The sequence below is a fragment of the Heliangelus exortis genome, chromosome 6 (assembly GCF_036169615.1).
Source record: "Heliangelus exortis chromosome 6, bHelExo1.hap1, whole genome shotgun sequence".
In the NCBI taxonomy this organism is placed as follows: Eukaryota; Metazoa; Chordata; class Aves; order Apodiformes; family Trochilidae; genus Heliangelus; species Heliangelus exortis.
Window position 1 is genome coordinate 22,596,568 of NC_092427.1, and position 12,801 is coordinate 22,609,368.

Genomic DNA, 12,801 nt, shown 5'->3' on the forward strand with positions numbered 1-12,801 from the left:
AGTACAGCTACTCAGGCAGTTGTATTTTGTAAAGTTTTTTGTGAAGAACATTTATTGTGCTAGTAACATGTCCACATCACAGAGCACAGCCATTATGACTCTATAAGTTGGAGTGTAGTGGCTTATATCTGATACAGTTTTACCAGTAGGAATTTCTATTTATGGTGTGCATACATCTGCTCTCCTTCCTCCTTGGGTGGAAGGAAAAGGAGGGCAAAAGTGGTAACAATAAGGTTAAACAGAAAGTTATTGGGTATTGGCAAAAACTGTCTAGCAATGGCTGTAGACCACAGAATCATAGAATAAGAAACAACTCTAGTTTGAAGCCCTCTTTACTAAATTGGCAAGTCTACAGCCCCCTTTTCTCTGAGAGATAGACCCCATCAGTCCCTAGGAGATGAGGTTTCTCAAAGCAAGTTCCATGGTCTAAGAACCAAAGCCCTGGCTGTGGCTCCACTACTGTAACCATTTATTGATCTTCCCAATTTGATTGACCCTTTGAGTCCCTTCCCTCTGACTGAGAGGACTGATGAAAAGACTGTGTGCTCTCCTGAGTCCTTTGGTGCCACTCCCAGGGCTCTGTAATCCTTCTTGGTGGTCTCCAGATGGCTCCTGGCTGTATTAATGATGCTCACATGAAAGAGCAGCAGCAGATAATAGTGGGATATACAAGGTGTGGTAGTCTTTCACTGACAGCCTTAATATGAGCCCCCAGTAAGCAGCAGACCTCTTAGAGAATGGGTTGGGTCAGGAAATGGGTGGCTCCATACCTCTCAGAAGAGAGACTTCCACTACTGTCACCCATTGGGGCTTCTTGTTAGTACCAGCTGTTACAGGATGTGCTGATTGGGCTACCTTACTCTGCTCCAGCACCTTACCTGATGCAACATGTTTTTCCTCTTCAGTCTGCAGAACTGTGAAGTGATTCTGCAGGGACACCTTGGGCTTTTCAGGGAGATCTCTTCCTCCTGATGGTTTTTACCTTTGAAAGCCTCAATAGCATTAGGTAACATCACTATTTGGTAACATTCAATAGTTTAGCATTGCTTGGATTGCAATGATGATGTGCTGGGGAGCTGGGGACAATGCCTCTACCTCCGAAGTATAGAATAGAAGCCTGTAGGGTAGGAGAATGTGTAAGAAAAGGTTACAGGGGGAGAGGGTGGGAAGGCAGGATAATCCAAGAAGGGAGAAGAGGCTGTATTGCCCCTGTCTTCAGTCTTAAGGGAGGAGACTTGCTTACTGTCCTTCAGATACTATTTGCCTACACATGGAAAAAGATTTCCCTATTCCCTCATTGATTTACCAGTCATGGGTTTGATTGAGAAGTAACACTATCCTTAACTGTGTTTTAATTCCAGCTATATTGATGCTGTGTCATAAGGCAAATCTCTCAAAAGATTTATAAAATGTTCCTTTTCCTTGCAGTTTGATTCACCCAGAGCCTTCAGCTACCACATTGTCTGCACGCCTTGGGCCTGTCCAGGAGGATGCAGGGAAGTCACCAGCTAGGAACAGGTAAAGTCATAAATGTCTGAGTATTTTCTGTGCTGCATGCACTCCTAGCTCACTCTTTACTGTACAACCTGTATTTTGGGGGTTGTTTTTTTTAGTGTTCTGTTTAATGTCTAAAATGGGACACCCCATTACCCATATGTAATGGTAAGGAAATACCATTTATGTACATGTTCATATTTATTAATATACTACTTTAAATAACCTAGGGTTTGCTGCTGAGTCAGTCAAATAGAGGTTTTGGTGCAGGGAAAGAAGTAGCTAAGAAAGCTAGAGCTCTGAGGAGGCTTAAGAAAAAGGGGTAAGGGACTTGGTAATGAGAGGCAAATGCTGAGGTCATGCAGGAGCAGAGGTGTAGTTTTTGTGTGTTTTGTGATGACTTCCCTTCCCTGCACAATCTGCTCCTTCTGCTTTTCCATTAAGTATAATCTTGCTTAAGTTACCAGGCTTCCTTAGGCTAAAATCCCATCATAAGTCTTTATGCATGAATGCTGGAATCAACTTGGAAATGTTCATGAGAGTTTAGTGTGAGCTGTGAATGCTTGAACTTAATTCCATCAAATAGGTTGATACTAGAAGAGCAGGAGCAAGTGATTTCTATGCCAGTACTTCTGCTGGTTACATGCTTCTGTTATGGTTAAATTGGGGAAATAAAGGTGAGGCAAGGATTTGTGTTAGGAGACATTCAGAGACTTCTTGCATTGGTGTTACAGGAATGCAAAATGTTTTGCAGTTTGGAGGAATTTGGTAGGACCAGGAAAGACCAGGGCACTCGGCTGAGAAGGGTGCTGGGTGTGCCTTTGAAGAACAGACAGTCAGTGCATCTGTGTGGTGGGGATGGTTAGGAGGAGATGTACACTGTCTGTACTATGTCTTGCCTTTTCACCCTAGAGGGTGAAAAAAAAAAATAGTGAATAAACTAGCACCAAAGCTGAATTCTGGGCAAACATGACAAGGAGTACAGAGTTAAAAGTTCAATGCTAAATAGCTGTAGTGACGTCAATAAACGTCTGATACCTAGAGGATGCTCTCCTGCTTCCTGAGGTTGTCTATTTTCAGCAGCATTCACTGTTTGCTCAACCATGCAGTAGTAAGAAGGCTCTAAGCTGGACCTGGCAGGTCCAAACAGCTCATTCAAGTTAAATATTAGCCTGTTCATGGTTTCACCATAGTACTTACCTGTATGGACTTACTTTAGGGAAGTAACGTAACAATAATGTAATGTGCATCTGTCAAAATTCTGAACCTGTGGAAACAAAGCTCTTGGCTTTGAGCTAAGCAACAATAGCCCTTAGATCTTCTCAAAGCAGCTGTAGATGTTTCTTTGAGGCAAGCTTGACCATGTCTCTTTGTAGATGAGGTGATGCAAAAAAGATGCAGATTGAGTGCATTTAAATGCAGGTATCAGAATTTACTTAGTACTGTTTGTTTTCCCTGTAGGTAGGGGATATGTGTTGCTTTTTCCTCAGGCTGGCTATTTATGGTTAAAAAAAAAAACAGCACAACAGTCAAATGTTGGAAGTGGAGGGACCTGAACTACTTCTTTTTCAGATCCTTCTAAAGGACAGCGATTTTCATGGTAAAAAAAATCTCCTGCTATGTTTTTACAAAAGATTAAATACAATTAAGTCCAGGATGTAACTGCTGATGATAAAGACACAGCAATGAAATCTGACTGGTTTAACTCTTGCTAAATGCCCTTTTACACAAATTAAAAATCCCTGCTGCTCACTCTTGGGAGGAGTGCATATGCTGGACTTCCACCTTAGTTGCATCTGTTTTCTTTCTGTTAAGCTGAATAATGCTTCCAGTTCTAACTTTGGTTAACTTGAGAGCATCTGAGCAGTAGACTGGCAGAGTTTTAGCCTTGCCTTGGATGCTTGGACTATGGCAGAAAGAGTTTGCTTGTCATCTGCAGATATCTTTATGGATATAGTGCCAACATAGTTTATTTTCATTCTGCATAAATGGCTAAAAAGGACATCACTATACCTGTTCATCAGCCCAGTATTGCTCCCCAAGAGGCAGAGAAGGAAAATGAAGTGATTTTCATACTACTGTACTTTCAGTGTCTACTTTGTTGCAGTACAAAAGCTGAAATAGAGTGACACTGCTGTTTCATGTCTTGGCTCAGCCACATCATCCATTGAGAATTCTTGGGAATAATTAGTGTCTGTTAGCCAGTTAGTAAGCTCTGTGATGGTTTCTGAGTTTCATGCCAAAAACTAGAGGCTGGCAAGTATTCTCATCACAGAGACTGCTGCAAGCTTCCAGAGTCAGTTCAGCATGCCTGCTTTTTTGCTGCTACATGATGAGAAGTTGCACTTTGGTTATTCAGAGGCTTAGTCTTGTGGGATACTGGACCAGAGGGTATCTGGAACTTGTGTTTGCGTTTGTATCTTTGCAAGGATTATTGCAAAATGGTGTGTTTGTACTGGATACTTGGCTAGCCAAGATTTCCTAACAGCTGGGCTGACATCAGGTGAATGCTCCATACTGCAGTACAAGGAGAATTGCCAGCTGGAGTGACCTACAGCTTCAGCAAACAGCTTAGGGAATAGGTGCTCAAAATTCAGACTCTGCAAGCTATAGAGTCTGTATTTCAGAGAGCTGAGGAGAAGGAATTTTAGATGGGTCAAGGAGAGGGAGAGTATCAGTGTCCTGTGACAGGGATCCTGGTGATGGCTGCCCTTGCTGCCATCTGTCTTGCCTCCAAACTGCTGGAGCTTCTTACTGCCCAGCGTCCCATCCCCGTATTCAAATGCAGACATATGTGAGTTGTTGTGCCTGAACATAGTTCTCATTGCTCCCAACAAAGAGCTTTACAAAGGTTTATGTTTAATTTAAATATTCCAAAGCAAAACACTTGCTTTCTTGGGGATCCTTTCTTCTGCTTTGATAGGGAACGAAGATTTAAGCACTAAGTCTGTACTGAGGTGAGCGGGCACTGTCACAAGCTTACGTTCCTTTTTAGCATGCTGCAAGATCAATGCCTGCTGTGGTGAAAGCACAACAAACACACTTCAATCCTTCTTTCTTCCACTACAGATCATCCAGCATCACTAACCTGTCACTGGATCGGTCAGGCTCACCAATGGTTCCTGCCTATGAAACCTCTGTCAGCCCCCAGGCCAGCCGCACACACACGAAGGCAGAGACCAACGAGGATGAGCGCAAAATCCTTCTGGTACCTTTCAAACTTCTGTTTCTCTTGCTCTGTGAAGGCAGTGAAGTTTGTTGTATCATGCAGCAGGGGGATCTTGCTGCCTTTAAAGGCTCTTGTCTGAGCGCTCTTACCTGGACCTTTTTTCCAGGTGGTGCAGGGATGTAGAATATTAATGCTGCTTTGGACACTGTCTTCCTGAAACAAATAATAGTTTCAAATGGTGTTTGCAGTTTTAATCTTGAAAAATCTGTTACACAGTATGGAATTGTTTTAGGGTGGCTGCTTGCAGCTTAAACCTGTCATGTTTGCTGCTTTAACAAAATGGCTTGATTATGTATTTCTACAAGTTCAGATTCTCTCTTTCTCAAGCCACGTTCTTGGAAACTTTAAATTTTTCAAAATGCTTATGGCATGATGAGTGAGTTAAAGCTGTTATTGGGCCAAAATATAACTTCATCTTTCCCCTTCTCTAACATTTTGTAGAAGGTTTTAGTGACATACTTGTTTGAAGGAAAGTCAGTGTACGTCAGTATTCTTTGTAATCCTGTTATCCCCTGCCTACAGAGGCAGTGCTGTAGGTGGCTGTTACTGTACAGGATGAGAGGGCATGGCCTGAAGCTGTGCCAGGGTACATTTAGGTTGGATATCAGAAACCACTTCCTCATGGACAGGGTGATCAGGAACTGGAATGGTCTGCCCAGGAAGTGGCAGAGTCACCATCCCTGGAGGTGTTTAATGAAAGGCTGGATGTGGCACTTAGTGCCATGGTCTAGCCAGTGTGGTTAGTGTTAGGTCACAGGCTGGACTTGGTGATCTCAGAGGTCTTTCCCAGGCTTGGTAATTCTGTGGTTCACATTGTTTAATTTTTTGGCTGTCTCCTTCCTTAGGAAAGAAGATGATCGGTAGCATTGCTTTTGCTTGTGTAAGACCAGTGTCAATTAGTGTAGGATTTTCTCTGAATTCCCACTGTTTCTTTAATGATGTTAGCATGTGGAGCTGACTGTATCAGGAGTTAATTTAAAGCTTAACATATTCCATTCAGAAGACTAATGAACTTTGCTCATGAAGTAAAAGGTAGAAGACGATGTACGCACATGAGCGCATGATGGGGCAAGCACATACTTCTGTGAACTAGAGGTCAAAGTCCTTAATGAAAGGATTTTGCTGTATTATGACAGTTTGTCCAGTTTAGTGAATTCACCAGGCGAGTTAAGGGTGAACTACAAGGCAGCTAAACAGTGGATAAATCAGTTGCATGAAATTTTATGATCGTGTGGTGTGTTCTGTTACTGATCCATTTAACTCTACAACAAGTGTGGAAGGGAAGCTGCTGACATTGGTGTTGGGGTAATACTCAGGAAAGCCATTGCTGGAAATATAAGCAAAAAGTCAGTTCAGTAACACAAGTGAAGCAAAACTCTTGGATCTCAGGCCACCCTTGTGAAAATGAAATAATGTGGGTCTGGCAGTTAACTGGAAAGCTGAAACCAGTTAAGATTTCATTGAAGCTTTTTTTTTTTTTTTCTTCTCCTCCATTACACAAAAACAGAATGAGTGAGGCATTTAAGAAAGTGATCTGCAGTATCTCTTCTCCACCCCTTGGGGTGCTCTGTTGCTCTTTCAGAATAATCCCAGGTCCCAGTTTCCAGTCTGCATCAATGGATTGTGCTGTGCCAAGCCAGGGTGCATATGGGAAAGCAAAATGGGCCAGGTGCAGAGACAGCTTGGTTTGTGTGGAGCGTAACCTACACAAGAGTTGGTGTACATTCCTCACAGGCCTGAAATAAGTACAGGCTGAAGAGTTCTAAATGGTGAGGGGAAGAGAATCACAGGTTCAAAAATGGTTAATTGAGTTGGGAAGGATACACACCATTCTGCTTAGTGGCCAAAGATAGCAGTGTCTAAAAAAGGCTTGATACTAGACAATAAAAAAAGAATCCTCAAAAAGAAATGGTATCCTAGAACTCGATCTTAGCAGCATTGCGTTGCTTTGTCAAGTACTTGCTTTTTATGTGGACTTAATAATGGACTGCTGTGCTTTACAAGGCTAGGTTGAGCATGAGCTATATAGAAAAACCCTCTTTTGAAGGATTAGTTTTCATTGTGTTCTATAGTTACACACCACCTGAGCTTGAGAAAAGTGTGCAAGAGGGCAGTAGGAAAGACACAAGTATCTTGTAAGCAGTAAAAATCTTACCACATTAGAAACAAAAAATTCCATTAACTCTAAGGGTACAAACATTTTGTTTCTTGTTTGCAATTTTATAAAAAGGAAGGATAACAGGGAGTTGATCTCATGTCTGTTGGCACATTCTGATAAGTTGTACAGAAAGGTTTGGGTTTTATGCCTTTTGTTTATTTGTTTTCGGAGGGCTCTTGATCTAGAAGCTGATCTGGGCCCAGGTTGATGCTTTTGAAAACAGAGTTAAGATCAGACTAGTGAGTAACTTGCACATCTCCCTGTTCAGGACTCAGTCCAGCTGAAAGATCTGTGGAAGAAAATCTGTCATCACAACAGTGGGATAGAGTTTCAAGACCATCGCTACTGGCTGCGGACACATCCCAACTGCATTGTGGGGAAGGAGCTGGTCAACTGGCTTATCAGAAATGGGCACATAACCACAAGGTAACTCTGATGCTTCAGGACAGCAGACATCTTCCTGTCTAACCAGACAGGAGCTGGTTAGTTCTAGCTATAAAGATAGACCCCTTTGCAGGGAGATGAGAGAAAGAAAGGAAGAAAATTCAGACCTCCTCTTTACTGGAGGTGGGGTTCTGACTCTACATGTCCCGAAACAACAGGGCACAGGGATGCCTGCCATCCAGTGTGTGGGAGGCAGCTTACAGGACAAGTATCACTCAAGCAGATGCAGAACAGTGAGTGTATTACAGTGTCCAAAAATACTCATTGCTGTTCCAAATGGCAAGTCTGCTACTGGGGTCAGAGATCACTGATAGTGTTTCATAGCCAAATTATTGGTGGGGCTGGCCGGTTCCTAACCATGTGAGTATAAAGTATCTGCTGTATTTATGCAAGAGAGGGATGAAACTGAAACAGTTCTTAAGTATCGGGCAACAGTCTTCACTCAGCAGAGATTTTCAGTATGTGTAACTCAAGCAACAATATTGGAGGAGCATAAACTGTATTTCTTAATCATCTGTTGGACACCTCAGCTGAGTTCAGAGTATTGGCAGTCTCTTCATCTATCTCCATGCTTGAATCAGTACACTGCTGTCTCTGCACATTTTAAATAGTGTCTAGTTAAACATGGCAGTGGGATACTGATGAGCCAAACTGTGCATAGCAGCCTACTCTTTGCATCTGTAGCATGCTTGTACCATAAACCCTGTGTGTATAGAACCAGACTTTGAAAACTATCTGTATTCTTAACACCTCCAGGGCCCAAGCCATTGCAATAGGACAAGCGTTGGTTGATGGACGCTGGCTGGAATGTGTCAGTCATCATGATCAACTCTTCAGAGATGAGTATGCTCTCTACAGACCATTACAGGTAAAAGGATTAGGAAAGCTATGGTTCTTGCTGGGTTTGGCTGCAGACTGCAGTCTTTTCCTGTTAGCAGCAGCTGTTGTATGTTAACTAAATCAGCTCCTCTGTACAGAGCCTTTTTCCTCAGTGGTTTCAAGCCTGAGAGAACTGCTTTGCCAAGAAAGCTGTGCTATCAGGTGCAGAATTGAGAATTAGTGTGCAGTTACTGGTGACTGAGACACAATGGTGGTCTCCTAATTCTGTTGCAAAGTTCCTTGTTTAAAAAATTCCAAAGAATGAATATTTTACCTATACAATATTGGATCTTCTTACATTTTGTATTGATTACTTTCTTCTGATCTCCAGTGATGGCAGTAATAAAGAATTCACTGTCTTAGCAACATGATGTTCGACTGGGAAGGGTTCTTTTTCATGTGCCTGAAATAGGACTGACTAGCTGAGGGGGAGGCAGGGAACCAGAGGCTAGGGCTGCTATCTTACTGTATTTCATTGCAAGCAAACTTGCTGAGAAGTAAGAGCAGTTACTGGGTTCAGTGGCTAGATTGTTTTTTTTAACTTGAATAAGACATTTCTGTAGCCTCTGTTACATGAAGGCATTCAGTTGTGTCTCCCGTGTTCTGCAGCTTCTTGCGTTAAGAGAATGGCTTAGCTGTCCCATGGACTCAGTCAGAAAACTTGCAGCCATTAGCATCTTGTCTTCCTTGTGCATTTCAGCTCTCAGCCACAGTTGTGTGGTCTTCCATTGAGATTGCTCTGGGTTGCATATCACCTTGTTAGCTGTACTGTCTGAGTTTGGCAGGTAAAAAGCTTGCCCTTAACAAACAAGTGCTTGTGGATCCCTGTTTGTAACTACTTGTAAGAGTGTTATGTTGTTTGAGGTTTGAAGCCAATTCTTGTCAGTGGGAAGCACTGTCTGATGTTGCTGCATTCACTGTACCCAAAGGTGACTGGAGGCATCAGGATGGCTGATGGAAACGGCTTAGATGCTCTCCAGGTTCTCTGGCATGCTAGCCAAGCTTTGTTTTGACACAGTTGTCCCAGCTAGAGTCTGATTCGTGAGTGAATCTCTTAGAGCTACTTTGGTCAGTCAGGGAATTGCTCCAGTAATTTAGAATTAGCCTCCACCAAAAGCTTTATGTGCTGGTTTCTGGGGAAAGGATGTGATCGTCACCCACCTTGACTAGAGATAGGAAGCATTTAAAACTGCTCAGCTGGATGAGGTGACAAAAAAATGTTCAGTAGAATAAACTTGTCCTTTAGTGCCACTTAATCACAACATGTGGGGAGGAGGCAAGAGACTGAACTTGTGGGAAGTGTAAAGAAATGCTTATTTCCTGTCCCAAAGCGTTCTATTTCACTCCAATGGGAGTGGCTGGATGACTAACCTGGCTCAGTCCACTGAGAGTATCCTCTGATTTTTAAAATGTTGAATCTGTGTTTGTAGCAGACTGTTTTCTAATATTTCAGCAGAACTGCCCGTAACAGTTTTTTTTTAATTTCCTTGTCTTCTAGAGCACGGAGTTCTCAGAAACCCCATCTCCAGACAGTGACTCTGTGAATTCTGTAGAGGGTCACTCTGAGCCATCCTGGTTCAAAGACATCAAGTTTGATGACAGTGACACAGAGCAGATAGCTGATGAAGGAGAAGATAACTTAGCCAGTGAGTTCTCATGAGTCCTGCTCTCACTCTGCCTTCTCCTGTTATCCCCAGTCCTTTGGGTCATAGTAGTATAACCATGTCTTGCTTTACGTGTGCGTGTGTGTTCGCATGGGGCTGTAAGGATCTAAACAAACTATAACCTAGCTAGTCCTCCTCTTATGATGGATACAGTATTATGTATTTGGTGGAACTGGCAAAGTTTCATACTTCTAATTGAGGAGAAGAGTGTAAAAGGCTGCCTTCTGTTTCTTAGGCAGACTTCTGCTTGATTTTGGGCCCTATAGTAATGCACTAAAGAAAGCCCAATATATCGGCATGTATACATGAAGATAAGATTAGAACTGTGAAAATACTGTATCAATACTGCATCCCTGTAGCATTGCACACTGATCTTTATGCATTAAAGACAATTTTTCTCCTCTCTGGTACCCTCATGATACCCATTTGAACCCTTCTCCTCCCTATATCTTCCCCCTTGCCCAACACTAAAAGACTCCGCCAGCCCTAGCAAGCGCACTTCAGTCAGCAGCTTCCAGTCCACAATGGACAGTGATTCAGCCGCCTCTATCAGCCTGAACGTGGAGCTGGACAACGTGAACTTCCATATCAAGAAGCACTCCAAGTACCCACATGTGCCCCCTCACCCTGCCGACCAAAAAGGTATGAGGTAGTCACCAGCTGGGGTTGCACATGATGGAGAGCTGGACCATAATAGTACTGACCTATTTGGACGCTACTTTTGTAGCTGTCTTTCAGAGGGGGAAATACATTTGCTACACTTGCTTGTAGTTTTGATGTGCTCAACTCTGAGGAGGCTCAGTAGACCTATTGAAACACCTTCTCTGCACATTGTTTAATTCCCCTGTGACTTTCTCTTTGGAGTTGAAGCAAAGTCTCCTGCTCATATGTAACGGGGCAGATCCACATACAGAGTTTCTGACAAGCTGGAGTGGAAAAATAGTTCACGCACAAACCAGTTTGATAAGGCTTTCTGTAGTTTGAGATAACATTGGAAAAGCAAGCAAGAAGAAAAAACCCAAACAACAAGCAAACAAATTTAACTTGGAAGAGTTCTGTGATAACTTCTAATTTTGCCTTAAGCTTACATTCGACAAGAAGAATATTACCCATGAGCAGTAAGGCCTAACTTAATCCATATATGTAACATCAAAGAATACAAAAAAATAAAAATCAAATAGTGTTGAAAAGTTCTTTTGAAAGTTTTTTCTTCTACGTAAGTACTAAATCGAAAGACTCTAAGAAAAATCCATATAAAAAAATGTGCCTGCCTCTTGACAATTGCATCATTAAATTGGACGAGGGCTGACTGAACCCAGGGCTTGCAGCTGAGTTGGATCTGATGTATTCTGGTTGCTTTTCATGCTGGGTAGCAATTGATGTCTTTGTTCTGCTTCCTTACTTAAGGTTACCTCAGCTTTGTGGGCTTCTATCTTTGGCTGCTACTAAGGAGTTTCTTACTCTTAATTATTGTTTCACACCCCCCCCAACCTCCCCATATTGTTTCAGTATTTCCAACGTGAAAAGACAATCCAGCATTAAATAATATGGAGTACTCCTAATGAATTCTGTTGTTGTGAATCAGAACGTGAGACTTAACCTAATCCTTGCATACAGATTGCATTTTCTGAAACTGAAATGGTCATTGAGGAGAGTGAGGGAGAACTGGTCACAACTGACTTTGAAAGTATGTTAGACTGGGAGAGAGAGTGAGGCAGATTAGAGGGGGGCATTTGCCAGTACCTGTTGTAGTCACCTTTTGCTTTTGTTATTTGCTACAAAAATGTCTAGAAGAAGGGAAACTTAAATGCTTATTTTTTCTCCCAGAGAAAAGAGCAGAGCAGGTTTGAAATCTGAGTTGATGTCAGATAACTCAACAGCCAGGTGATGTAGTCAGCACTAATGACACCAGCTTGCTATTGGTTCCTTTCAACTTGTTGTGCCCTAATAAAATGAAAAACTAATGCATCTTCAGGGGAAAAAAAGGTGTGGAAAGTGAGAATATATCCACGACTTCCTTTTAGGAAGGAGGGATGGTGGATTAAATGAGCTTGAAACAGCCTCAGATGTGCTGCAGTATTCTATTAATTTACAGCTGTAGTGGGTTTATCTTTATCAGTATTTGTTGGCAGCAAAGCAGGCAGTAGTCAGTTTGGCTCTGGCCAGCGTTAGAAGAATTGTAGAGTGATAGTCCTGGTTTCAGGCATATCTTAATCTTTATCTCCTTATAAAAAAAGCAGCACATGATGAAGGTGAAACATAAGAGAGCCTGTCTCTCTTGGGAACCATTGACCAAATCAAAGGCTTCTCATAGCAAGAACTGAAGGTCTTGTGTGGAAAATTTTGATGATGAAGAGCTCAAAGATCAGCAGAAAAGGCAAGTGGTGAGAGAACTGAGAGAGATGCCTGCCTTTGAATTCTGTATGTTGGCAGCAATCTGCTATCTTTGGTGAATCTTCTCTGACTGGTGTTTGTTACCACTTCCTGAGTTATGCAATCTCTTAACTGGGTTATTCTGTAGGATTGTAAATCATATTAGGAAACTGTCAACAATTTCTTTTAAGACAATGGATTTGCCCTGAGGGGAAGGGATCTATAATATGTCCAGAACTGTGATAGGGTGGAGCTGTGAGTCATTAAAACACACTGTGGAGAGGTATATATTATCCTACAGTTTTTTTAAAAATCTGTATCCTATGCAAATACAGAGGGCTTACTGTACACTTTTTTTTTTTTTTTTTTAATTTTTTTTTTATTCCTGGCATCAGAATTTGTAGAGGAAAGACCTAACCAGGGAGCAATAAGTTAAAATGAATGACAGTTTCTTGGCAGTAGGAAGACTGAAATTTTTTAGGTACATAAATGTTTGTTATTTGAGGCATGCACAAATTAGGTGGGATGAGACTCTACAGTGCATATACTGTAATGCCTGG

The 12,801-nt window shown here is 42.0% G+C and overlaps 1 protein-coding gene across 9 annotated transcripts in view; it reads left to right on the plus strand.

Annotated features, from left to right (window-relative positions):
• The window catches only part of PIKFYVE (phosphoinositide kinase, FYVE-type zinc finger containing), a 65,348-nt gene that overhangs the window by 16,737 nt on the left and 35,810 nt on the right, over window positions 1-12,801 (plus strand). For 8 of the 9 annotated variants that reach the window (XM_071747180.1, XM_071747173.1, XM_071747179.1 and 5 more), the window contains 6 exons: window positions 1,429-1,518; window positions 4,564-4,702; window positions 7,150-7,307; window positions 8,082-8,193; window positions 9,703-9,850; window positions 10,343-10,510. In XM_071747180.1, the coding sequence (XP_071603281.1) occupies window positions 1,429-1,518; window positions 4,564-4,702; window positions 7,150-7,307; window positions 8,082-8,193; window positions 9,703-9,850; window positions 10,343-10,510 (815 nt within the window). The remainder of the gene's footprint in view (window positions 1-1,428; window positions 1,519-4,563; window positions 4,703-7,149; window positions 7,308-8,081; window positions 8,194-9,702; window positions 9,851-10,342; window positions 10,511-12,801) is intronic. The other variant, XM_071747177.1, reaches the window with a different exon arrangement.